This window comes from Dermacentor variabilis, chromosome 4 (genome assembly GCF_050947875.1).
Source record: "Dermacentor variabilis isolate Ectoservices chromosome 4, ASM5094787v1, whole genome shotgun sequence".
In the NCBI taxonomy this organism is placed as follows: Eukaryota; Metazoa; Arthropoda; class Arachnida; order Ixodida; family Ixodidae; genus Dermacentor; species Dermacentor variabilis.
The window spans coordinates 140145326-140172623 of NC_134571.1; the positions used below are offsets into that span (position 1 = coordinate 140145326).

Below are 27298 nucleotides of genomic sequence, written 5' to 3' on the forward strand. Positions count from 1 at the left end.
ACAGCAATAAGGGAAAGAAAAGATGGCCGAGTGGTCTAAGGCGCCAGACTCAAGGGAAACCTTGCCCAGCGATGTGGTTTACACGAGAATTCTGGTCCACGTAAGTGGGCGTGGGTTCGAATACCACTTTTGACACAATGTTTTGCGTTTTTTTTTATACCGCGCTGTACGCGCCGCTCTCTGCGCACGCGTCTAGCGGGTGATATGCAGTGTCAGAGTGGCCGAGTGGTCTAAGGCGCCAGCCTCAAGGGAAACCTTGCCCAGCGATGCGAGTTACACGAGAATTCTGGTCCACGTATGTGGGCGTGGGTTCGAATCTCACTTCTGACACAATATTTTGCGTTTTTTTTATACCGCGCTGTACGCGCCGCTCTCTGCGCACGCGTCTGACAGGTGATATACAGTGTCAGGATGGCCGAGTGGTCTAAGGCGCCAGACTCAAGGGAAAGCTTGCCCAGCGATGCGGGTTACACGAGAATTCTGGACCACGTATGTGGGCGTGGGTTCGAATACCACTTCTGACACAATATATTGCGTTTTTTTTATACCGCGCTGTACGCGCCGCTCCCTGCGCACGCGTCTAGCGGGTGATATGCAGTGTCAGGATGGCCGAGTAGATTCTACTTCCGTCTTCCGCCCGGTACGGTCGTGGAATGTCGAGCTCCGCAGGAGCGGCTGTTGCGGCCCGTTCGGGCCGCGGAATCAGGTTTTCGGAAACGACCCAACAGTATTATCAACTTGTTTTGCCACAGCTGCCATCAGGAACTACTGTACTTAGTACTGTGTTCTTACACGGTGACTTGAAGGCAAGGCCTTATCGCGTCGAGCATTTTCGCGATGCACTAGTCCGCCATCAGCTCATGTCGGAAGTGGTTGCCCTCGAGGCCTACCAAATGAACCACGTCTGGGCCATCAGCTTCAAAGACGTTCAAGGCAAGAAGAAGCTTTTGTCTACCAAAGCTTTTAGCGTGAAAGACCACCGTCGTGCTGTGATAGACCCTTGCAACCAAGATGTGAGAATGAAGTTGTACTGGCTTCTCCACACCACGCCCGACGAAGACGTCAAAGCAGCCCTGGCACCATTCGGAACGGTGACCGAAATCTCCAGAGAAAAATGGCGTGTTACCGGTTGCAACGACAAGGGGTCACATACACGCCTAGTGTCGTTGCATTTGAAGGCAGGGACGTCAGTCGAAGACCTGCCGCACTAGGTGCGAGTAGGGGAGGATCATGCTCTAGTCATCGTGCCAGGAAGGCCTCCGCTTTGCCTCCGGTGTCGTTGTACTGGCCATATACGTCGCGAATGTCGAATGCCGCGCTGTGGGCTGTGTCACCGCTACGGCCATGAAGAGACCCAATGCGTGCGTAGCTACGCGAACGTCACTGGACCGGGTCGTAGTGACATATTAGACGAACACCTGATGGATCAGGTCGACGCCGAAGACACAGCAGCAGCATGCGAAACACATCCCAGCGAGGACAAGACGCCTGAGGCCACGCCCCCCGACGTAGACGAAGCGCAGAAACCTCAGAGTGCCACCGAGGAACTACCGCGAAAGCTTACACCTGCAAACGATACCGTAAGCGTAACTACTGTCAAAGAGCCTGGGCCCAGCGAAACACGGGAAGGCAAGAAGGAAGAAACGTGCACCGACGTCACTATGGGAATGCCGGCTACGGCAGTTACTAAGCGCCCGCGAGAAAAAGCGAGCAGCGACGACCAGCGCTATGACTCAAAGTGTGCAGAAGAACCTCCCTCCAAAACAGCGTCCACCCGTAGGTCTAGCTTCAAGCCAAAACCTACCGTGCCACCAGAATGGAAACCAACGCCGTCTATGCCCCCGCGTTAGCGGGAGCATGGTTCGGCTAACCACTTCGTTGCGGGACCGGTGAAAGACTTACATCTACAATGGACAATCACGGATGGCAACTCAACCAAGCGACGGGCTGCATCGGGAGCAGCAAAGACCCCTTACAAAAATCATTGCAGACTTGCTGCAGAAATTCTGCATACCCCGAGTCACCCGGGATGCAGAATATCTGAAGACAGGTGACAGACTTTCTGTCACCCCCTGTCACCTCCCAGCGCCCAATTGGTACACCCTTTCTGCAGAAAGTCTGCATACCCCGAGTCACCCGGGATGCAGAATATCTGAAGACAGGTGACAGACTTTCTGTCACCCCCTGTCACCTCCCAGCGCCAAATTGGTACACCCTTTCTGCAGAAAGTCTGCATACCCCGAGTCACCCGGGATGCAGAATATCTGAAGACAGGTGACAGACTTTCTGTCACCCCCTGTCACCTCCCAGCGCCAAATTGGTACACCCTTTCTGCAGAAAGTCTGCTCAATCTGTGTAGCTGCAGGATACAGCATTTCTGCAGAAAGTCTGTCAAGATTGTGGTCACAGGATTACAGCATTTAGGCAGACATTAGAGAGAATTTCTGTAGCCCCACTATGGGGAACTGGCATGCATGCATGCAATAAAATAACAGACACAATAGTATTCTATGCACATTTTATTTGTCTCCGATTTCTTCCGGGCTGCTTGGTTGGGACCAAGAATATCGCTTCCAAGGAATGAAGTAGTGAGTACCGACATCTCATGTGAGTGGCAGTGACCGTCTTGCACACACCTTGTCGCAGCATGCAAATCAGATGCTTTGACGCGCTGTTCAGCCTGCAGAAGTGCCGCAGGCTCCCAAGTGGTGTAGATTCCTCTGGCTCACAAAATCGTGACATCACTAAACAAGAAATGTTCAGTTTACTGTAAACCCTACTGAAACTGTAAACTTGTGACATTGTGAAAAGTCTCGTACAAACAGCCACATGAAGCTGCATGGTTGCACAAATACCCGATTATTACATCACAGGCAGTTAACATGTAAATGGAACTGGAGCAAACATGAATCTACTATAAAAAACTTCACACAAATGCACGTCTGTACCAAGTCAAATGCGAATTGCACAAGCAGAAAACTCCTTAACACATGATAAGCGTTCGAAAACCTAATTTATTTATGCGGTGCAACAAATCCCTGCCCCAAAGGACGATGCATTGAAAAAGAACAGACTCCCTCTTTTTCAGGTGAGAAAACAATTTTTTCCATTAAAGATAGATACTGTTGTTGAAATCTCGGAACCATTTACAAATACACGAAAACACATGACACCCAACGCAAGAAATACAGGCTGTCTGAAGACACTATATAAATAAAATAACTTGCATACAAGCTAAAATCTGGCCATGCGTTGTACACAGCAATCGGGTGCCATCTCGCTCAGCCGTTAGCTGTGAAGACGACAAATCGACGTACCTCTAGAAATGGCTATACGATTTCTCGCTGAAAAATTACGTACAGAAATAGTAACTTCCCCTGCTTGAATTTTTGCGCCTATTCAAATCAAACAGTCCCCGGCGCAAGGAAACTTCACAGCAGAAAGCAAATAATCGATAGATTTTGGCAACATCACGTTTTAGGGCAATTTTCATCAAACTGTTCGCTAAGTGCGCCCTGCGACAAGAACGAACATTCGAAAAGCACGATCATTTTTGTCACGTTACTAATCATCTTGTTATCCGTACAGAAATGCACACTTCACGGACTACAAGAATGCGCGCACGCGCCGGACTTAACTTTCTAGGCGTGCTCGGTAAACGAGTCTCCGTGACAGCTGCTGCCGCATCGCACAGGTACCGCAGGAAGGACAGTCGGTGTACGGTGCCTCCGGCGTCAACAGCGTAGAATTGCAGATGAACTACAGCACGTGATAGCACAACTTTCAAAAAATTCTTCCGCGCACTGTGATGGAATGCGAGCGCAGCGAGAGTACCATCTGCTTTTCGTGAGCCGGTAACAAAGAAAGCGCGACCGGGTCATAACTACGATAATTGGCATCGGCACACCACACGAAAAACACTGAGAGCTACGTTATACAGTCACAGGGGTTTTGGATCATTAATACACACAAAAATCGCCACAATTCCTCTCGGCACGACATGTACACTACCTCATCGGTCGCCGTCAATGCGGCGTGCACACGTGCACGCCGTGACATGTCGGTGACCAGGTGAAGACGGGAAAATAATCTCACCCGTAATTTTACCGGTGCTCACGGCCAGCGCCTCCTGGGGGCCGGCGCCGAAAGCAACCACGCAGTCGGTGGTCGGATGGATGGTGTCGGTGTCGCGCGGTAGATATGTCCTTAAATTCAGGCTGCGGTTCGAGCCATAGTACAACTGCTGCATTTAATGTACGTTATGTAACAATTACCTTATTTCAATTAGTATTAAATAATTGATTTATATAACTGCCATTATCAGACTGTTCTTGTAGCAATCAGTGACAAAGTTTTCAAAATGCTAAAATGGCAAAACAGAGCGCAATGATAAAATGTGTCATGGTTCAGGATGCGCACACGTGTGTGTGTGTGTTTGTGTGTGTGTGTGCTTGTGTGCGTGTGTGATTCGTGGGTGGCTGAAAGGTGAAGCCGATTTAACTGTTATAAAATGTGTGATGTAGAATATATATATATATATATATATATATATATATATATATATATATATATATATATATGTGTATATATATTTGGCATGCATATTACATACAAGTCTACCTACTTGCCGTCCACACAGTGTCTGCAGACAATATGCAGACAATCTGTAGACTAGCTCTACATGGAGGTGACTGGTGGGTGACTCATGGGTGACAGAAAGGTCAGACCTATTGAACCGTAATTATAAAATGTGTCATGGTTCAGAATATGTATATATATATATGCGTTTATATATAGATATACATCTACACACACACACACACTCGCTGGGCACGCATATTACAGACAAGTCTACTTGCAGTCCGCACGGTGTCTGCAGACATTCTGCAGACTAGGTCTACGTGGAGGTGACTGGTGGGTGACTCATGGGTGACTGAAAGGTCAAAACTATTCAACCGTAATTATAAAATATGTCATGGTTCAGAATATGTACGTATATATAGATACATACACATATTTACACACACACTCACTGGGCACGCATATTACAGACAAGTCAACTTGCAGTCCCCACGGTGTCTGCAGACATTCTGCGGACTTAGTCTACAGAAAGGTCGAGTCTACAGATAGGTGACAGGGGTGACTGATAGGTGACTCATGAGTGACTGAAAGGTCAAACCGATTTTTGTAAGGGACAGCAGTGGTCACTGGTCTAGCGTTGTAAGTTTCCACTCATCTGAACAGTATCTTGTGTCGGTTTGTGTAAACTTTACTTACAATGGCCGTTAATCCTGGAATAGCCCTTCGTGTTGCAACACTAAACGTACGCGGTTTCGGAGCCCGAAGGCGGCAACTTCAACTGAGCCGCCTGTTATTAGAAAATGATATCGATATTCTAGCTATCCAGGAAACAAAAATTGAAAGCGAGGAACAAACTGATGAGATGGTGGAAATCTTTCGGTCAAGATATAATCTCTGTGTGTGCCACGTACGCCGTGGGTAAATCAGGGGGGTGCACAATTTTCTTGCGTAACTCCGTCGGAATTGTAGAGCAGTCTGTCATCGCTTCTGAAGGTGGTCGGTTAGTAGTTTGCGACATTTATGTTAAAGAGGCACTATGGCGAATTATTTGCATTTATGCACCAAACAAAGCTAGTGAGCCTTTAGATTTTTTTCCGATACATCGAAACCTTCTTGAAATGCGAAAGAAATGTGTTACTATTAGGAGACTTCAATTGTGTATGCATGGCTGAAGACAACGCCAAGAACCTACCGATACATGATAAGAGCGCATTGCAACTTTGCGCAATCGTTCAGGAATACGACCTAATTGATATAGGCGATGTACTGCGAAAAAAAGCGAGTTCAGTTCACGCATTTCCAAGGCACAAGCCACGCCCGACTTGACCGAGTGTATCTGACAGCAAGCCTCTTATCTTTTTGCACAACATATGCGGTTAAGCATGTAAGCTTTAGCGACCACAGCTTAGTAACTGTTACAATAGGCACAAAACTTAACACGAGCACCTTTAATTGGGACCTCTGGAAATTCAATGATAGCCTCCTGCAAGACGAAATCTTTATCGAAGTAATAACGGCAAAAATTAAAGAAATGCAGGAAAACGACTTCATCAGCCCTGCCGAGTTGTGGGAGTACTTTAAGTGTGAAGTTAAGATGAGCGCAATTAAAAGAGCTAGTGTCGTGCGCTACAAGGCAAGACTGAAAGAAACAAAGTTGCAGCGTAATCTAGACTATCTCTTAAATGCGGAAAGCACTGTTCCTCGCCTGCTTGCAAGCAAAGTTAAAGAAGTAAAAAGGCAACTTGAGATTATTGATACGGAAAAATATCAAGGTGCGATGATAAGGTCGCGTGCCGAGCGGCTCTGGATGGGCGAAACACCTACCAAGCGCGCGTTAAGCGACGAAAGAAGCTACGCTACGAGAAATGCAATAACAGAGCTGCGCTACCTAGGTGCGCTTTCCACAGACCAAAAGGTTATCGAACGAGCGCTAGTGCAACGTTTCAGAAACTTGCTAGGCTGCGAGGCGAATGTGCGAGAGGGCTTTGATACCCATTTTCTGAAGTTAATGCCACGATTAGAAGATGAAGTAAAAACACAACTTGAAAGACCAATAAGTGTTAGTGAACTGGAAAATGCGATAATGACTTGCCTACAGGGAAAGCTCCGGGGCCCGACGGGCTTGGTGCCGCTTTTTATAAATTCTTTAAGCATCAAATGGCAGAAATGCTCCTCAGAGTTATAGACGAAGCTTTTGAATCCAAAATGATGCCTCCGTCATTTAAAAGAAGCCATGTCGTACTACTACCAAAGACCCTGTAAAATTACTGTCATCCGAAGCATACCGACCCATAAGTCTAACTAACACGGATTATAAGGTTTTTATGAAGGTTATAGCTAAACGACTTCAGTCTGTGATTAAAAACTTGGTCGGTGAACATCAAACTTGTGGAATCAAAGGGAGAACCATATTAACACTTTTTGTGCGCAAACAAACAGGGACGAAGAATAGGGGCAACACAAGGACGAGCGCTCGTCCTTGTGTTGCCCCTATTCTTCGTCCCTGTTTGTTTGCGCACAAGAAGTGTTAAGATGAATCTGTTCCAACTAGGCCGACTCGCAGTTATGCTTCAGGAGAACCATACTCACGAATATTCATGTGACCAGAAGTATATTGGAACTATGTGACATATGCACGGACGCGTAGCCATGATTCAACTCGACTTCGAAAAAGCTTTCGATAAGGTAACCCACAGCATTATTTTCTCCCTCTTAGAACACATCAACGTAGGTACCATCATTTATAATGGAATAAAAATGGCCTACACTGGCTGTTCTTCGAAACTAATTATTAATCAAAAATTAACCGAAAGCATTACAGCATACTCTGGTGAAAAACAGGGATGCCCTGCCAGTTCATTGCTATTTGCAATCTACCTCGAACCACTGCGTTTAAATCTAATGATGAATAAAAAGATACGCGGCTTCCGGCTCTTATCACGTGAAATAAAGGTCTTATCCTATGCTGACGATGTCGCAGTATTCTACACTGATAAGGAAAGTATTCAGGAAGCTATGCATACCGCAAGAACTTTCTGCAGCCTTACAGGAAGTGCAATAAGCTGGCAAAAATGCTTAGGTTTTTGGCATGGTGAATGGGAATCTACGCCAGAAATTTTCGACACTATCAATTTCAGCGAGACACCTGCTACTTACCTCGGCGTACCACTCGAACATTATCGCGACACGACCGAGCAGTGGACAGCAGATACTGATTGGGCAAACGAGCAAACAAGAAACTGGGGAGGACGGAATCTCTCAATGTTTGCGCGTGCAACTGTGTGTAACTCATTCCTCGTGGCGAAAGTGTTCTATATGTTACAAGTATTATGTATGTCTAGGATGTGTGTCCAAAAATTGCACAGGATATTCGCAATGTTTGTTTGGGGATCGGGATGGGAACGTACAAGCAGGCTAAACTTATTTCATTCCGTGAATAACGGAGGTCTTGGTTTGTGTGATTTGTTTTTAAAACAAGTAGTCTCAAGGTTTATTTTCCTTCGCGACCAAAGGAATGCATTTCTACAAACTGTTATACACGTCCAACTACACAATGCCTTATCTGCGTTCATTGTTACATCATGTGGAACACCACATGTAGTGGTGAAAGGATATATGCGCGAAGTGGTAAGCGCTTTTCGTTTGCTCAAAGCCCATTTCTCACTTGAATATTTGTCTGTTGTCGGCCGGAAGAAATTGTATAGAGACCTCGTGGATATTTTGAGCCCCGTGCCTATATACCGCTCAATGTACGCTCTAGGGCCTGAACGCAATGTATTGAAACGCGTAAAAAAATGCCTATCAGGCCGTCTACCAAATCTTTCCTCTTTCTTGTGCACAGCGGCACGCTTCCAGTAGAACCATGACTAAGAGAGAAGAGTTTGTTTGTACCATGGAGTATCGATTGCAGTATATGCCATAAACCGGAAACTATAGACCATATATTTCTAGATTGTTGAGACTCAGTGTTCTTGTGAGACATCCTACAAAGAACCATCAAAAAAGAATTCCCTCTGACACCATTCGGTATTCGCTTTCTGCCTTTTGAAGAGACGGCAGACGTGCCGTACGACACAATAATCTTGCTCTGCATGCACAGTGTCTCGAAGACAAGAATGGATGTAAGCAGAGTTGCCAGATGCTGCCGAGCAAATAAGCAAATAACCACCCCAAAACAAGCCCAAAAAAAGCGGCGTGACTTTTGCTAAGAAGCCCAAAAGAAGCGGACGATAATAAATTTTCTCATTCGTGCAAATTGTTCAATTATAGTATCAAAAAATCGCACAAATACGAACGGAAGGCGAACAAATCACTTTAATTATTTTGAACAGCAACAATATCCCCAAGAATGAGTGAAAACACTCGTGTAGTTTTTAACATTGTCCCCTGGGTAGTCTGCACCCTGTTCATTGCTCGTTTGCCTGTACATGAATGAAGTTACTTGTTGACTCATTCAGCCTCTAGTTCATTTTACCGCGCTGTACGCGCCGCTCACTGCACGCTCTTCTCACGGGATGTATACAGTGTCAGGATGGCCGAGTGGTCTGAGGCGCCAGATTCAAGGGAAACCTTGTCCAGCGATGCGGGTTACACGAGAATTCTGGTCCACGTATGTGGGCGTGGGTTCGAATCCCACTTCTGACACAATATTTTGCGTTTTTTTTTATACCGCGCTGTACGCGCCGCTCACTGCACGCTCTTCTCACGGGATGTATACAGTGTCAGGATGGCCGAGTGGTCTAAGGCGCCAGACTCAAGGGAAACCTTGCCCAGCGATGCAGGTTACACGAGAATTCTGGTCCACGAAGGTGGCCGTGGGTTGGAATCCCACTTCTGACACAATATTTTGCGTTTTCTTATACCGCGCTGTACGCGCCGCTCACTGCAAGCTCTTCTCACGGGATGTATACAGTGTTAGGATGGCCGAGTGGTCTAAGGCGCCAGACTCAAGGGAAACCTTGCCCAGCGATGCGGGTTACACGAGAATTCTGGTCCACGTATGTGGGCGTGGGTTCGAATCCCACTTCTGACACAATATTTTGCGTTTTTTTATACCGCGCTGTACGTGCCGCTCACTGCACGCTCTTCTCACGGGATGTATACAGTGTCAGGATGGCATTCTGCTTCCGGCCACCAAGCGTGACGGACGTGTGATGACGGGCTCCGTTTGAGCGGCTTCAACGGCCAGTTCTGGCCGCGGTAACAGGGCTATGGAAAACGACTACCAGGTTGTTCTGCCCAGTCTCCCAACCGGGAGTTTGGTTTTAAATACTGTTTTTTTTGCACGCGATATCAGGGCCCGCCCGTACCGGGTGGAAGATTTTCGAGACGCGTTGGCTAGGCAATCGCTTCTCTCGGATGTTATCGCCCTGGGGGCGTATCGGATGAGCCATGTCTGGGCCATCACGCTGAAGGATGCGGATGGTGTTAAGAAGATTGCAGGCGTCGGTGAGCTGCGCGTCAAAGAACGCCGCTGCATGGTTATTGACCCGGCGAACCAGGACGTACGTCTCAAGCTCCATTGGCTGCTTCACACCGTGTCGGACGAGGACGTGCGTGTCGTGCTCGCACCGTACGGAAAAGTCTCCGAGGTGGACCGGGAGCGCTGGCGTGTGCACGGCGTGTCAGAGAAAGGCTCAACGAGCAGGATGGTCACGCTGAAATTGAAAGCTGGCGTTAAACTGGACGACTTGCCGCACCAGCTTAACGTTGGGGGTGAGTTAGCACTCGTCGTTGTGCCTGGAAGGCCTCCGTTATGTCTTCGCTGCCAAAGTACGAGACACATTCGTCTGGAGTGTAAGGTCGCGCGATGCGGAGCTTGTCGACGTTTCGGTCACGAAGACGGTGAGTGCCCCCGCACTTATGCGAGCATCGCCGGCCCTGGAACCAGTGAAGATGCCTCGGAGCATTTGATGGATGAGGCGGACGCAGAAGAGGCAGCGAGGACAACTGGGAAAACGGAGACGAAACATGGGCCTTCGTTTACGCCTCTGGTTAAGAAGAAGACAACGACAACGTTGACGTCTCCTGCAGTGGTGGCATCTCATCTAGCGCAGCGTGGCCCCGAAAGCGACAGCGGTCACAGTGCGGTGGCCGATACGAAAGCTTCGCTGAAAACCCCGGACCGCGTGGAGCCTCGCATTGCCGACGCCATGGACGCCGACGATGAAGCGGCTGCCCTAACCGCTGGAAAACGGTCCCGCGAAGAGAACGCCGTTGAGAACCTGCAGCCTGGTGGTAGTAGCAGTGGGGAGCCGCCTCCAAAAACAACAGGAAGTCGACGTTCGTCGTTGAAGCCGCGGCCAAACCTTTTGGCCGAGTCACGGCAGGCAGGTAAACTGCTTCCGTAATTTTTTTCTGTGTTCTGTGGAATGTCAGCGTCGGTTGTGTATCGACCGACACAGTGTTTTTGGCTGACTTTTCGAATTTGCGCGCATGCAAAGTGGAGGATGCGACGAGGAAGTGCCTCAGACCACGTCGAGACAAACACCAGACAACCCTTTGGGTGGCCTGACAGACCCCCCGAACATCATTGCGGAACATCAGTCGGGAGAATCACATGGTCGACAGAGGTAGGCACCATGCGGATCGCGCCCCTTTTTATTACGTAAACGTATGGTAGTTGAGCATAGAGCCCCATTGCCTGTAGCAACTTTGAATGTTAGAGGGCTGGGAGCACGAAGGCGGCAATGTCAGCTTAATCACCTGCTTATTGATAATGACCTTGACCTAATAGCTGTGCAAGAATCAAAGATAGAGTCGCAAGAACATGCTGACCGCATGGTGCCCCCTTTCCGTGCCAACTTTGAAGTGTGTGTGTGTCACTCCGTTGGGACATCGGGTGGATGCCTTATCTTCATTCGCAACAAATTAGGTATAAGTGTGGAGTCTGTATTTGCATGTGAAAGTGGCCGCCTCTTGGTTGTTGATTTTTCTTTTTGAAACTTACACTGGCGCGCTGTATGTGTTTATGCCCCCAATGTTGAAAAAGTGAACGTAAATGCTTTTTTGATTCCATTGAGCCGTACTTGAATTGTGACAAGGTGTTGCTTGTATTGGGAGACTTTAACTGCGTATGTGCTGCTACTGACCGAGTGAAGTGTAGACCAGTGAGGGACAAGAGCGCGGAACTGTTGACTGAATTTGTGCCCGATTATTTCTTAGAGGACGTTGGAAGTGTGTTTTCGGCTGGAACACGGCCTGATTACACGCACTTTCAACGCGACAGTCACGCAAGATTAGATAGGCTGTATTTTTCTGCTGATCTCGTGCCACTATGCACAGCCTATGATGTAAAACCTGTGTCGTTTAGTAATAATAATAATATTTGGGGTTTTACGTGCCAAAACCACTTTCTGATTATTAGTCACGCCGTAGTGGAGGACTCCGAAAATTTTGACCACCTGGGGTTCTTTAACGTGCACCTAAATCTAAGCACACGGGTGTTTTCGCATTTCGCCCCCATCGAAATGCGGCCGCCGTGGCCGGGATTTGATCCCGCGACCTCGTGCTCAGCAGCCCAACACCATAGCCACTGAGCAACCACGGCGGGTCATGTCGTTTAGTGATCATTGCCTTGTGAGCGCGACTTTTGGAACGAAGGGAAGGAAATCACGCTTTAATTGGTACCTTTGGAAACTAAGTGAGAAAATTTTAGACGTTGAAGGATTTGTCAAGGAAATTAAAAGCGATCTTGATGGTGTACTAGCTGAGCAAGCGGACTGCTTTGCCGTTCAATGGGAAAGTTTCAAAGAACGAGTGAAACTTAAAGCTATAAAAAAAGTAGCGCAATTCGGTATAAACAGAAAGAAAAAGAAAGGGAACTTCGCGAACAACTCGAGGGCTTTGTTAGGATGGAAACCAATAAACCAGGAAATTTTAGTAAAGAAATAAAAGACTTGAAGTGTCAGATCGAAATAATTGACACTGACAGGTACAGAGCAGCAATAATACGCTCAAGGAGCGAGAACTTGCGGGCAGGCGAAGCGCCTACAAAGCGGGTGCTGTCAGATGAAAAGCGGTACGCTTGCCAGAAGGAAATCAGGCAAGTAAGATACGAGGGGCACATTACAAGCGACCCTAGTGAGATTCAGCGCGCTATTACGGAATACTTTGCCGAACTTTTCGGCAATAGGCGCGAGCATGCGCAAGGGTTTGAAGGCGATTTCCTCCGACTAATGCCAAGACTCGACAATGATGCAAGAGAGCGTCTTGAATTGCCTATTACTTTGGAAGAGATCGAGAAAGCAATAGATGATCTTCCGTCTGGAAAAGCGCCGGGGCCAGATGGGCTGAACGCTGCCTTCTATAAAACCTTTAAACATGATGTTTCTCAGTTCTTGTTACAAGTGATAACAGAAGCCTATGAACGCAAAAAAGTTCCATTGTCCTTTGGTATTTCATACATTGTACTTATTCCCAAGTCTGATGATCCGGAGAAACGAATGTTAGTGGGTTCCTACAGACCTATCAGCCTCACTAATGTCGACTACAAGGTATACATGAAAGTACAAGCCAGACGACTTCAGAGTGTAATCGACAAATTAGTAGGGCCGCACCAAACCTGTGGCATCAGAGGACGCAGCATTGCAACAAATATACATGTGGCCAGAACAGTATTGGAATGTGTTGACGCGCTTGGACGCCAGGTAGCTATGATACAGCTGGACTTGGCCAAAGCGTTCGACCGCGTTTCACATGACATTCTTTTCTCCATTCTAGAGCATGCTAACCTGGGTAGTGTAATAGTAGAAAGAGTAAAAATGGCGTACGCAAATTGTATGACACGCATTATAGTTAATGGTGACCTTACTGAGCGCCTCACAGAGCGTTCTTCGGTGAGACAAGGTTGTCCGCCCTCTCCCCTCCTTTTTGAAGCGTATCTGAGCCTTTATGTCTGGCCATTATCAACAGTGATTACGTCACGGGTTTCAAGCTGCAATCTGCTCAGGTGAAACTTCTTGCGTATGCGGACGACATAGCGGTATTTTGCACGAACAGAGAAAGCATTTGTGAAGTTAGAAACATTCGGGAAAGGTTTTGTAACCAGACTGGATGTCAAGTAAACTGGGAAAAAAGTTCTGGATCTTGGCACGGGGAATGGGATATTACACCGCAATTTTTCTCACGGCTGCAATGGTCTCCCATGCCAACGCGAAACCTTGGTGTGCCCCTAGAATGTTATCGCGATCCCAGCCCACTTTGGAACGAAGAGATGTCAAGGGCGAGAGAGAAAGCGGGATCGTGGCAAGGAAGGAATCTGTCAATTTTCTCACGTGCCTTTGTCTGCAATGTTTTTCTCATTTCAAAAATATGGTACCTCATGAATGTGCTGTGTGCTTCGCGGACCTCTATTCAAAAATTGCATCGTATATTTGCCGTCTTTCTTTGGACTTCGACCTGGGAAAAAACGAGGAGAACAAATCTGTTTCTTTCAGTGAAGAGTGGGGGCCTTGGACTGGTTCATTTGTTTTTACGTCAAGTGGTATCGTGCTTTATTTTCTTTCGTGATCAAAATGACACCTTCGTAAGAACGGTTATACAGGTCCGATTGCAGAGGCTACTCCCAAGAAACATAGTGTCCTCTGGTGAAAACATTTGCGGTGCTGTAACCGGATTTTTGCGCGAGGTTGTGCTTTCTTGTAAGTTATTGGAAGTGCGTTTTTCCCCAGACTATTTGTACAGTGTTCCCAAGAAAAGGCTGTACAAAGATCTCGCGGATATCATGCTGCCGGTGCGATTGTACCGTGCGCCTTATCGCGGAGGCCCAGGGCAGAATATTTTAAAGCGAGTGAAGAAGATGCCAGTTAGGCCAGGCGTGAAAACATTCTTTTTCAAGTTACACTCTAATACATTACCTGTCAAAACGTGGCTTCAAGAAAAGGGAATCTTTGCCCCGTGGACAACGAACTGTCTTTTATGTAAGAGGCCAGAGACAGTCGAACATGTTTTTTCTGGACTGCTGGGACGCGATATTCCACTGGGACGTCCTACAGAGAACTACAAAGAAAGATTTACCACTAGACCCTTAAGGTATCAGGTTTTTACCGGTTGATCACGAAGATGCACCATATGATTTGTTCATGCTTCGTGGCCTCCACAGCTTGTGGAAAACACGATTGCAAGTAAGGCATGCAGATGTTAATACGCACAGTGCACGTGAAAACTTTATTGAAAGCGCTGCTTACATTCGGGAATGCATCCGGGCACAGCATGACCCACCTCAGTGGGTAACACTTCTTGATGATTTAGTGCGTTTGGAGAAATTTTAACTTTGCTCGCCTCAGCTCAAGCGTAGCTGAAGTGCTTTGTAGTTTGTGACTTATGATTCCTCATGTGAACTTCGGAAATAAAGAAAAAAAAAGTCAGGATGGCCGAGTGGTCTAAGGCGCCAGACTCAAGGGAAACCTTGCCCAGCGATGCGGGTTACACGAGAATTCTGGTCCACGTATGTGGGCGTGGGTTCGAATCCCACTTCTGACACAATATTTTGCGTTTTTTTTATACCGCGCTGTACGCGCCGCTCACTGCACGCTCTTCTCACGGGATGTATGCAGTGTCAGGATGGCCGAGTGGTCTAAGGCGCCAGACTCAAGGGAAACATTGCCCAGCGATGCGGGTTACACGAGAATTCTGGTCCACGTATGTGGGCGTGGGTTCGAATCCCACTTCTGACACAATATTTTGCGTTTTTTTTTATACCGCGCTGTACGCGCCGCTCACTGCACGCTCATCTCACGGGATGTTTGCAGTGTCAGGATGGCCGAGTGGCTTCCGGCCACGGTCGTGAAAGGACGCAGGATGGCTGGCTCTTCGCGAGCTGTGATAACGGCCGATTCTGGCCGCGGAACATCGTTTTTGGACGGCCTGAAAGATTACAGGATTGTACTGCCGCCGCTGCCAACCGGAGAAGGACTGAAAACAATGGTTGTTCTTCACTGCGACACCGCTGGAAGGCCTTACAGGATAGAAGATTTCCGCCAGCCGATGAAAGAAGCCGGCGTCATTGAACAGGTGGGCGGTATCGGAGCGTACCAGATGTCGCACGTCTGGTTAGTCAACTTCCGTAGTGAAGAAGCCAAGAAAAAGTTGCTCGACATCGGGCATATTGTTGTTAAAGGGAAGACTTGCGTTGTCTTTGACCCTGAAAGGCAGGAAGTGCGGCTGAAGGTGCATTGGTGTGCCTTCAACGTCAGCAACGAAACTCTGAGGCGGGCGTTCGCCGAGTACGGCGAAGTGAAAGAAGTTTCGAGCGATAGATGGAAGACCGGCGGGTTTGAAAACGCCGACTCGACTACTCGTGTTGTGCGGCTGGTTCTTCGAGAAGGTGCAAGCCTCGAGCGCATACCCCATCAGCTGCGTATCGGGAACGGTACAGTATTAGTCGTCGTGCCCGGGCGTGCGCCGATATGTCTCCGCTGCCGCAACACAGGCCACATTAGGCGGGACTGCAAGGTGCCCAAGTGCAGCGAGTGCCACGCCTTCGGGCATGAAGAGGCTGAATGCACGAAGTCATACGCCCGCGCCGCGACTCGAGGAACATTCGGCGATAATAGTGAGCTGCACATGGACGAGGATGAAGCTGAGCAAGCTGCCTCCAACCCAGTGGTCGTGAGCCCAACGGCCGCAGCGCTGAGCGATGAAAAGGAAGGCGCCATGCCAGGGACTCGTGAGTCAGCGCCCAGCACCCCCAAGTCGGCAACCACGAGCATGGATACCAATTCACCGCAAGATATTCCACGCCCTTCTGAAAAAAGCAACGAGGAACCCATGGAGTCTGACCCTGCGGCTGCGAAACGGCGCCACGACGATGTCAGTGCAATGAGCCAGGAGCAGCGACTGCGTCTCCTAGAACGCCAGTGGGGCGTAGGCGAAGGGAAAAAGCAGCGTGTCACCAGCGGGCAACGATCGTCGTCGCTTCCTCGCGACGACAACCCGAAGACCTAATAATGGAGGGACGGCACTACACGGCGCGGCGTTGTGCGCATGAAGGTAAGCGCCGTACTAGCGGCCTGGTCTTGCTTAACGATGGCGGCATTTGAAAGACACCTCGTAGTAGCCACGCTTAATGTCAGGGGTCTTTCATCCAGGAGGAGGCAAAATCAGCTGCTGAGACTCGTGACTGAGCAGGAATTGGATATTGTAGCGATACTAGAGGCCAAAATCGAGAGTCAAGACCAGACCGACAGAATGGTGCTCTCGTTCAGTAGTCGGTATGATGTTTGCGTGTCTCATGCCGTGGGTACCTCGGCAGGTTGCATGCTGTTGATTCGCCAGTCTCTGGGAGCGATTGTGGAAAGAGTTGAGACTTGCGTTTTCGGTCGATGGATTGTCTGTGACATCACACTTGCTGGTTTGGAATTGCGTATTATCTGTATTTACGCGCACACTAAAACGGAAGAGAGGCGAAACCTTTTTGAGACAGTCGGCAACCATTGTGACACAGACCGTCTGCTTGTCTTACTTGGCGATTTCAACTGCGTAAGCATGGCACGCGACAAAACCAGTGCGACGCCCTACCGAGATGCGAGTACTGCCTGTTTAAGTGACATAATTGATCGCTGTCATCTAGAGGATGTTGGTGATTGTCTCGGATGTGGTTCTGGCGTTCGGTTTACCCATTTCCAAGGAACGAGTCACGCGCGTCTGGATCGGGCGTACGTATCTGTTGAACTGATACCGTACTGCGGCGAATACAGCGTACAACCAGTGCCGTTCAGTGACCATTGTCTTGTTGTCTTCCATGTAGGTAAAAGAAAAGGAACGAAAAGCAAATTTGTGTGGGAAAACTGGAAACTTAATGAGAAGCTTCTAAACGATGATATCTTCGTGGATCGCGTTACGTCGGCGATACACGAACTGCCAATGGCGGACAACGAACTTCTGGGAGCGAAGTGGGAAAGATTTAAGCAGGCAATGAAAATGATGGCAATTGAACGATCGTGCGCTATAAAGCAAAAGCAAAGGCTGCAGGAAAACACGCTGAGAGATGACCTAAAGTTTTTGATAATGCAAGAAGGAAAGCAGCCAGGCACTTGCACCGAAGAAATACGCACCGTCAAGCAGAAACTAGAGGCAATAGATACGGAGCGTTATCGAGGAGCGATCGTGAGGGCGAGGGCACAGCGGCTGATAACGGGCGAAATGCCCACAAAACGTGCTTTCGGCTTGGAAAAAAGGCACGCCCGCAAGAATGACATACCAAAAATAGAGTGGAACGGTGTAATCTTCGTAGACAAAGGAAATATAGAAAGGGCCTTTTATGAATACTACAGCGGGCTCTTTGGTTACACCAAAGTAAGAACCGAAGACTTCAAGACCCGTTTCCTCTCTTTAATGCCGCGGCTTAGTGATGATACGAAAGAGCGGCTAGAACTGCCCATTTCAACAGAAGAAGTGCGGAAAGCCATAGAAGACCTCAACCCGGGAAAGTCCCCAGGACCAGACGGGCTAGTAGCACCGCTTTATAAGGCATTCAAAGATGATTTAGCACCGGTTTTGGCTACACTGTTTAATGAGGCTTATGACAAGGATATGCTTCCTCCTTCTTTTTTAACATCCCATACAATTTTAATACCAAAAAGCGAAGATGAAGCTAGACTGCGACAGGTTACCGCTTACCGACCCATATCCCTGACTAATGTAGACTACAAGATCTTCATGAAAATTCTGGCTAAAAGACTCCAAGCCGTGATGCAAGAATTAGTGGGACCACATCAGACCTGTGGTATCAAAGGTCGCACCATATATACCAACATACACACAGCCCGGTCCGTGCTCGAGTGTTGCGACGCTTTGCATGAAAGCATCGCAATGCTCCAGCTCGATCTAGAGAAAGCCTTCGACAGGGTGCCGCATGACCTCTTGTTCTCTGTTTTAGAGCACGTTAATGTCGGATCAGTCATCTGCCAAGGCGTAGCCATGGCGTACAGAGGATGCACGACGCGGTTGTTAGTAAATAAGGGGGTGGGAGCGCGCATCCAAGTGCAACGCTCTGTGCGTCAGGGTTGCCCCCTGTCACCATTGCTTTTTTGTTTGTATATTGAACCTTTTTGTTTGAGCGTTATTGAAAGCAACAGCGTTCATGGTTTTCGTTTGCATGCGGCGGAGGTCCGCATTCTCGCGTATGCTGATGACATTGCCGTATTCTGTGCTGACTACGAAAGCGTTCGTGTTGTGGTTCAAATTGTGAAAGACTTTTGTTCTGTGAGCGGGAGTGCTGTGAACTGGGCTAAGTGTTTGGGGTTCTGGCACGGCGACTGGCCCTTAACCCCAACGAATTTCGCAAACATGACTTGGACAGCAACCCCAGTAAAATATTTAGGAGTGCCGCTGGAGAATTATCGCGACAGTGAGCCATATTGGAAATGCCAAGTTGCTGAAATGCGTGAGAAGGCCGACAGGCTCAAAGGCTTCAGCTGGTCTATTTTCGCGCGTGCCACAATTTGTAACCTTTTTTTTGTAACCAAGCTGTGGTATGTCTTGCAAGCAATTCATTGTTCTCGCGTCAATGTGCAGAAGCTGCACCGTGTATTTGCGGTTTTTGTGTGGGGAAGCACTTGGGAGCGGACACGACGCACCAATCTGTTTCACCGCGTCCGCTCTGGAGGACTAGGTTTGGCCCATCTATATCTGCGCCAGTTGGTTAACCGATTTATGTTTTTTCGTGACACGAATGACCCCTTTTTGCGAACTGTGTGTCAGGTTAGGTTGGGCAGGGTTTTGCCAAATTTGGTTGTTAGTTCGGAGAGTATGCAAGGGAGCATTTTTGGCTTCCTTAAAGAGGTGTACATGGCATGTCGCGTCTTGCAAGTGCGATTTTCGTTTGAATATTTGTCAGTGGTGTCGCGAAAGAAACTTTATAAGGACCTGTGTGAGGTCTTTCTTCCGGTACCGTTGTACAGGTCGTTGTACTGTGCAGGTCCATGGCAGTCAGTTCTAAAACGTGTGAAAAGAATGACTGTACCAGGCGGAGTTAAAAGTTTCTTCTTTAAGCTCCATACGAACACTCTTGAAGTCAAGACGTATTTGGAAGCGAAGGGTTTCTTTGTGCCTTGGGGAAATCATTGTTTCATATGCCGGAAGCCGGAAACTATCGAACATGTTTTCTTAGATTGCTGGGAAGCCCTTTTCTTTTGGGACATTCTCCAACACACGATTAAAAAAGACTTACCGGTGGATGCTTTCGGAATTAGATTTCTGCCCGTCGAGAGTGAAGACGGGGTTCCTTTTGACATGATTATGATATTGGGCCTGTACAGTATTTGGCGATCCAGGATGGCGGTCAGCCACGCAGACATTGATGCCAGGCCGATAAGACAGTATTTTTGTGAATCTGTTAGCAGAGCTATTGAAGGATACAAGATACAAGACCCAGTGCCTGAGTGGCTTCCACGAATGGAAGCTTTGCTACACATGCGTGAATTTTAATCTCATCACGTAACCCCAAGTGAGGGTGACGTATTTTTAGCATACGTGTTGTGTTCTTCGCGCGGACTGATTTTGTAAACTGACGTGTTGAAGTCGGCAATAAAGAAAAAAAAACAAAAACAGGATAGCCGAGTGGTCTAAGGCGCCAGACTCAAGGGAAACCTTGCCCAGCGATGTGGGCTACACGAGAATACTGGTCCACGTATGTGGGCGTGGGTTCGAATCCCACTTCTGACACAATATTTTGCGTTTTTTGAACGCGCCGCTCACTGCGCGCTCTTCTCACGGGATGTATACAGTGTCAGGATGGCCGACATTCTGCATCCGGCTCCCGAGCTAAACGGATCGCGGAATCATGGGCTCCAATGGAGCGGCATATGCGGCTGTTAGCCGCGGCAACAGGCTTTCGACGGAGGAAGATAAGGATTTCCAGATTATTTTGCCTCGGCTACCTACAGGACGCATCGTATTAAACACAGTTTTTTTGCACGGCGACACTCGTGTTCGCCCGTTTCGCGTAGAGGATTTTCGGGACACGCTTCAAGCTGTTGGTATGCTCTCTGGCGTCGTCGGCCTTGGAGCGTACCAAATCAACCACGTATGGGCGGTGACGATGAAGACAGCCGAGGCGGCCCAAAAGCTGGCTGCACTGAAGGAGCTTCACGTCAAGGGGCGTCGCTGCCTGGTCATCGAACCTAAAGAACAGCAGGTGAAGCTTCGCCTTCACTGGCTTCTTCATGCTGTGGATGATGAAGACGTAAAGACTGCGCTGGCTTCCTTTGGCAAGGTCACGGAAGTAACCCGGCAGCGCTGGCGAGTGGATGGCGTTTCCGACAAGGGCTCGACGACCCGAGCTGTGCTGCTGCAGCTGAAGGCTGGACTGAAAGTCGACGACCTGCCCCATCAGATCCGCGTCGCCGGCGAGCTTGCGCTGGTCGTAGCCCCAGGTCGCCCCATGCAGTGCCTGCGCTGCTGGGGCTCTGGTCACGTTCGTCGAGAATGTAAGGTTCCCCGTTGCTCCCGGTGCAGGCTTTTCGGAAACAACTACACGGACTGTGTACGTTCATACGCAGTAGCCGCGGGGTCGGCGGGGAGCGAGCCGTTGACATCAGACCACATGATGGACGTGACCGAGGCCGAGGAAGCGGCCAAGGGAGCTGGAAGCGGCAATGCGGTGGCAGAAGCGAGCGGGACGACGACGCCGACTAAAGGAGGACCGAATAATGTCCCTCCTCCCGACGAGCCAGAAACCGCACTAATCAGCGTCAGGGTGGCCCAGAAAGAAAATGAGAGCCGCCAGCCGGCTACTGATACTACGGAGGCAGCGGAAAACGACAACGCAACCCCTGCTAGCGCCCGCGTCGAAAGCATCTCGGCACCGGGGAAGAGGTCCCCGCAGCAGGAGGAGAAAGTCAACGGAAAGGCCAGCGGTGACTCCGACGCGCCGCCCGCTAAGACGCTATCCGGCAGGCGCTCCACCCTCAAGCCTAAGCCTAACCTGGAGGCTGACCGTAGGCTCACCCCGAAGCCGACCAAAGACGAACTCGGACGACGGCCGCCGGATGGCCACGGAGGCGTCTAGCGGTCAGCTGGACGTTAAGGTGAGCACCATGCTCCGGGCCTTCTCCCCTCCCGTTTAAATTAGTAATGGCTACCAACCCGTCGCTTAGCCTCGGCACGCTAAACGTTCGAGGTCTGGCCGCCAAAAGGAAACAGAGTCAGGTGTATAGACTGCTAGTGGACCACGACCTCGACGTTTTAGCAGTGCAAGAAACCAAGGTAGACGGCGAGGAGGAGACCGGGAGCATGGTGCAAAGGTTCACGTACAACTACTATACGGTAGTGAGCCACGCCTTACGGACTTCGGCGGGTTGTGTCTTGTTCGTAAGGAAGCTTCCAGGCCTGGTTATAGACGGTTACTTCTCGTGCTCTTCCGATCGACTTGTCGTTTGTGATTTCAGCTATTGCCATGTCCAATGGCGCGTGTTGTGCATTTATGCGCCTAATACGGTGCAAGAAAGGGTAAATTTCTTTTTGAACTTGAAGCACCACTTCTCTGTGCACAAAATGATAGCCTGTGTTGGAGACTTCAATTGTGTATTGAACATCGAAGATAGGTCTACGCGACTCGTAATTTACGACAAAAGCAGCGATATCATGGCGCAGACCATACACGAATTTGAATTAGAGGATATCGCTCAGTGTTTCGGGGCTGATCGAGAAGTGAGGTACACCCACTTCGAGGGAATAAGTCATGCACGATTAGACCGTATCTATCTATCATATCATTTAGTAGAAAAATGCCAGTGCTATACTGCCGTATCCTTTTCTGACCACTGCCTGGTAAAATGCAGGGTGAGCCGCAAAAAAGAACGAAAAGAATTCGTCTGGGAACTGTGCAAAATGAATGCTGAGCTTCTACGGGATGATACTTTTAACGAAACGGTAGTGAATGCTCTGAATTCTTTTGGAAAAGACAGTTCTATGAAGTTGGGCGAGGAATGGGAGCTGTTGAAACAAACTATTAAAATCAAGGCAATTGAAAGAAGTAGCGTACTACGATAGGAAGAGAAGGCAAGGGAAAGGGATTTAAAGACATTACTGGAAAAATTTGTGACGCTCGAATGCATGCAACCCGGCGCTCATCATGAAGATATGCGTGCTATTAAGAAAAAGCTCGAGGTTTTCGATGAAGAGCGTTATCGAGGCGCGCTCGTGTGTGCGAGAGCAGAAAGACTAGCATGCGGGGAAATGCCTTCGAAAAGAGCACTGGGATTAGAAAAAAAGCACTCCAGACGCAAACACATTGAGGCCATCGAATATGACGGGGTGGTAGTAACTGATATGAAGAATATAGGGCGTGCCTTCTTTGAACATTTCCAAAAGCTTTTCGCATTCAGGCCCGTCAACATGCAAAGTTTCAAGCACTTATTTTTTGCAGCGAATGCCACAGCTGTCGAGTGACGTTAAAGAAACGTTGGAAGGACGGATAACTGAACAGGAAGTGATAAAGGCCATCGAAGACCTGAACCCTGGCAAGTCACCAGGTCCAGACGGTCTTTGCGCCGCTTGGTACAAATCGTTCAAAAGCCACCTAGCTCCTATCTTGACCGCAGTTTTCAATGAAGCATACGAAATGAAAATATTTCCACCATCCCTCGGCCAGTCCCATACAGTACTAATACCTAAAACAGAAGAGACCGAGAAGCTCAAGCAACTTTTCTCCTATAGAGCCATAGCGCTTACTAACTGCGACTACAAAATACTGATGAAGGTGCTGGCACGGCGTATGCAGTCAGTCATTAAGTAAGTAGTCGGCCCACACCAGACGTGTGGCATTCGCGGAAGAACCATCTTCACTAACATTCATAAGTTGAAGTGTGTGCTGGAGTGTTGTGATGCCATGTGTGATGCAGTTGCGATCCTCCAGCTTGACTTGAAGAAAGCGTTTGATTGCGTTTCTCACGAGATATTGCTCACCATCCTTGAACATGTTAATTTTGGCCACATAATCACTGAGGGGGTGACCATGGCGTACCGGAGTTGCTATACGAGACTTATAATTAATCAAATGCTGGGGGCCCCCATTAACGTGAAGCGCTCCATTCGCCAGGGTTGTCCACTCAGCCCACTCCTTTTTTGTGTTTACATAGAGACGCTATGTCAGGCCATCATTGAAAATGGATACATTAAGGGATTTTGCCTCCAAGCAGCAGAGGTGAAGTTATTGGCATATGCTGACGATGTGGCTGTATGTTGTAAAGATACGCAAAGTGTATTGAACGCTGTTAGTATCGTCAGACAGTTTGGTAATGCCACTAATAGCTTCGTGAACTGGCAGAAATGTTTGGGGTTTTGGCACGGGGGATGGGCGTCCACACCAGACCACTTTTCGAACGTCACCTGGGCCACGACGCCAGTTAAGTACCTCGGCACACCCCTTGATGCCTACAAGGACAGTAGCGAGTACTGGAAGGAGCGGACAAAACAACTAAAAGAAAAAGCCGACCGATGGAACGCCTGTTACTTGTCAATATTCGCGAGAGCTACAGCGTGCAACATGTTTCTCGTGACAAAGATCTGGTACGTAATGCAGGTACTACAGTGCTCTCGTATTAATGTGCAGGAACTGCACCGCGTGTTCGCTGTATTCGTGTGGGCATCGAGCTGGGAGCGATGTAGCCGAGATAATCTCTTCCGGCGCGTGAAGGATGGTGGTCTGGGGTTGGCGCACCTCTTCTTGCGTCAACTGGTGAATAGATTCTCCTTCTTTCGAGATACAAACGACCCATTTCTGCGCACGGTGATCCAAATGAGGCTGTCAAGATCACTTCCCGAATTCGTTGTAGGTACGGAAATAATGCCAGGACCAGTCCGTGGTTTCTTTCGGGAAATAGTTCAGAGTGTTTCCTTTTTGCGTGTTCGTTTTTCAAGTGCATATTTGTGGAGTGTAAAACGGAAAAAGTTATATCGTGATTTATGTGACAGTGTTTTGCTGGTACCTATGTACAGAGCCCCGTACAGTGGAGGCCCAGGCCTAGATGTATTGAAAAGGGTGAAGAAGATGCCAGTTCAACCAGCCACTAAATCGTTCTTTTTTAAATTACACACTGGTACTGTACCTGTTAAAATCTTCCTTGAAAAACGTGGGTTCTACATGCCATGGGGAACCAACTGCCTTATATGTAAAAAAACAGAAAGCATAGATCACGTCTTCATCCACTGTTGGGAAGGGGTCTTTTTCTGGGACGTGTTACAAAGGACTCTAAAAAAGGAGCTACCTATAGATCCCCACGGAATCAGGTTTCTGCCAGTATATGACGACGAAGGTTTCCCGTACGACCTGATCATGCTTACGGGCCTCCACTGTTTATGGCGCGCAAGAATGGCGGGTTACCATTGTGACCCGGATGCCCGACCGGCGCGTCTGTACTTTTGTGAATCCATGCAACGGTATGTGGAAGTGATCAAGATGCAACAGCCTGTTCCTGAGTGGCTGTCGAGGGTTGAACCCCTTACAGCACTAAAGGAATTTTAATCCGACAACGTCGTGCCACAGTAGCGGACGGCAGCGAATGTAAATATTACTGTTCCTTGTTCCGTTTGTGTATTCATCCCTTTTTGCTTCTTTGGTCTTTGTTTATATCATTTAGGAATTTGTGTTGTGATATGTCGAGGACTGGCAATAAAGAAAAAAAAAGGTGTCAGGATGGCCGAGTGGTCTAAGGCGCCAGACTGAAGGGAAACCTTGCCCAGCGATGCGGGCTACACGAGAATTCTGGTCCACGTATGTGGGCGTGGGTTCGAATCCCACTTCTGCCACAATATTTTGCGTTTTTTATACCACGCTGTACGCGCCGCTCACTGCGCGCTCTTCTCACAGAATGTATACAGTGTCAGGATGGCCATTCTGCTTCCGGCAGCCGAGCTGAGCGGTCAGCAGGATCATGGGCTCCAGTGGAGCAGCGACAGCGGCCACTTTTGGCCGCGGAAATAGGCTCAACGATGATAAGGATTATGCTTTTATTTTGCCGCAGCTGCCTAAAGGACAACTGGTGATTAACACCGTCTTTTTGCACGGTGATGTACGTGCGAGGCCGTACAAGGTGGAGGATTTCAGGGATGCCCTTCTGCCGACGGGCCTGCTGCCGGATGTGGTATGCATAGGGGCGTACCAAATCAACCACGTCTGGGCAGTGACCCTCTGCGATGCAACTGCAACGAAAAGGCTGCTTGCCCTGAAGGAACTTCAAGTGAAGGGACGACGGTGCCTCATCATTGACCCGCAGGACCAACAGGTGAAGCTTAGGCTTCACTGGCTGCTCTACGGCGTTGCCGACGAGGACGTCCGGACGGCTTTCGCGGCTTTCGGCAAGGTGGAGGAGGTGAGCCGGGAACGGTGGCGCGTTGAAGGCATGGGAACCAAGACCTCAACCACCAGGACCGTCCTTCTCAAGCTGAAGGCCAGCATGAAGGTGGAAGACCTCCCCCATCAGATCCGCGTCGGTGGAGAGTTAGCCTTGGTCGTCGTTCCCGGTCGACCGATGCAGTGCCTGCGCTGCCACGGCACGGGACACGTCCGCCGTGAGTGCAGAGTACCGCGTTGTACCCGGTGCAGACGTTTCGGCCACGTCGACGCTGAATGCGTGAAGTCCTATGCCGCTGTGACAGGCCCACCAGTGAATGATGTTGCGGCAGAGCACCTCATGGATGTGGCCGAGGCGGAGGACGCGGCTAAAGGAACCGGTGACATGGTGTCGACAGAGACAAGTAGTGGGACGACGATTCTGGAGGTAGACGGAAACGCGGCTGAGGCTACTCAGAAGCCGAGTAAGACGGAACGGGATGCTACGACCCAGGGGCAGGCGACGGGAAACGTCAGTGAAGACGCAACTGACGACGCGACCGCAATGCAGCAGGACGAGGGCGTCACCGACGACGACCGTACTGGGGCTCTTGCTGCCTCAGTCAAGCGCACCCACGACCAGACGAAGGACCGCGAGGATCGGGCACCCAGCACCAGTGAGGGACCACCGACGAAGACGCCTCATGGGAGGCGGATGGGCTACAAGCCAAAGCCCAATGTACCGCCTGAAAGGAAGCCTGCCGACAAAGCGGCCACGTCTAAGGACACCAACAAACCGGGATGTCCCGGAGGCGGCTAGCCGAGGGCTAGTCGTGAGCGGTAAGCACCATGCTCCGGGCCTACTTTACTTTTCTTTTAGATCAAGATGGCTCAAATACCGTCCCTGAGGATTGCCACATTAAACGTGAGAGGGCTGGCGGCTAGTCGTAGGCAAAGTCAGGTCCTACGTTTGGTCACTGACCACGACATAGACGTACTAGCCGTCCAGGAAACTAAGGTTGAAGGAGAGGAGGAGACCGGGAGCATGGTGCGACGTTTCACGACTAGGTATTTTGCGGTGGTTAGCCATGCTGTAGGCACGGCTGGAGGGTGCGTTCTTCTTGTGAAGAAGCTGCCTGGACTGCAGATTCAGAGCATTTTTTCGTGTCAGTCAGGAAGGATTGTTCTTTGTGATATTGTTATGGGTGATTCAGAGTTCCGCATCATATGCGTATATGCGCCGAATTCAGTAGATGAGCGCGCCCGTTTTTTTTCGAACCTTTCACGATATGTTTGTTGTAATATGCGCGTGATGATGTTAGGGGACTTTAATTGTGTGTTGAGTGCTGGAGACAGAGTCAATAATGCAGGTGTGCGTGACCGAAGCAGTGAAGTGTTATCAAATTTAATTAATGAAAATGAACTCGATGATGTTTATGAATG

At 49.0% G+C, this 27298-nt stretch overlaps 1 protein-coding gene and 8 non-coding genes across 9 annotated transcripts; all 9 read left to right on the forward strand.

The window, feature by feature from the left end:
- Positions 1–211: 211 nt before the first annotated feature.
- TRNAL-CAA (transfer RNA leucine (anticodon CAA)) lies at positions 212–330 on the forward strand. Its single transcript has 2 exons — positions 212–249; positions 285–330. It is a non-coding gene; the product is annotated as a tRNA-Leu (tRNA).
- Positions 331–405: 75 nt separating this feature from the next.
- TRNAL-CAA (transfer RNA leucine (anticodon CAA)) lies at positions 406–524 on the forward strand. Its single transcript has 2 exons — positions 406–443; positions 479–524. It is a non-coding gene; the product is annotated as a tRNA-Leu (tRNA).
- An 8582-nt stretch (positions 525–9106) lies between these two features.
- TRNAL-CAA (transfer RNA leucine (anticodon CAA)) lies at positions 9107–9225 on the forward strand. Its single transcript has 2 exons — positions 9107–9144; positions 9180–9225. It is a non-coding gene; the product is annotated as a tRNA-Leu (tRNA).
- A 76-nt stretch (positions 9226–9301) lies between these two features.
- TRNAL-CAA (transfer RNA leucine (anticodon CAA)) lies at positions 9302–9420 on the forward strand. Its single transcript has 2 exons — positions 9302–9339; positions 9375–9420. It is a non-coding gene; the product is annotated as a tRNA-Leu (tRNA).
- Positions 9421–9494: 74 nt separating this feature from the next.
- TRNAL-CAA (transfer RNA leucine (anticodon CAA)) lies at positions 9495–9613 on the forward strand. Its single transcript has 2 exons — positions 9495–9532; positions 9568–9613. It is a non-coding gene; the product is annotated as a tRNA-Leu (tRNA).
- Positions 9614–14944: 5331 nt separating this feature from the next.
- TRNAL-CAA (transfer RNA leucine (anticodon CAA)) lies at positions 14945–15063 on the forward strand. Its single transcript has 2 exons — positions 14945–14982; positions 15018–15063. It is a non-coding gene; the product is annotated as a tRNA-Leu (tRNA).
- Positions 15064–15138: 75 nt separating this feature from the next.
- Positions 15139–15257, forward strand: TRNAL-CAA (transfer RNA leucine (anticodon CAA)). Its single transcript has 2 exons — positions 15139–15176; positions 15212–15257. It is a non-coding gene; the product is annotated as a tRNA-Leu (tRNA).
- Positions 15258–15363: 106 nt separating this feature from the next.
- LOC142578359 (uncharacterized) lies at positions 15364–16527 on the forward strand. The gene has a single exon (XM_075687756.1). It carries the CDS (start codon positions 15382–15384, stop codon positions 16525–16527), a length of 1146 nt encoding a protein of 381 aa, XP_075543871.1. The 5' UTR covers positions 15364–15381.
- An 8686-nt stretch (positions 16528–25213) lies between these two features.
- On the forward strand, positions 25214–25332 carry TRNAF-GAA (transfer RNA phenylalanine (anticodon GAA)). The gene is made up of 2 exons: positions 25214–25251; positions 25287–25332. It is a non-coding gene; the product is annotated as a tRNA-Phe (tRNA).
- Positions 25333–27298: the final 1966 nt, after the last annotated feature.

Bases quoted from the DNA above. Each gene is read 5' to 3' on its own strand.
- LOC142578359 (XM_075687756.1), top strand. From the start codon at position 15,382: ATGGCTGGCTCTTCGCGAGCTGTGATAACGGCCGATTCTGGCCGCGGA.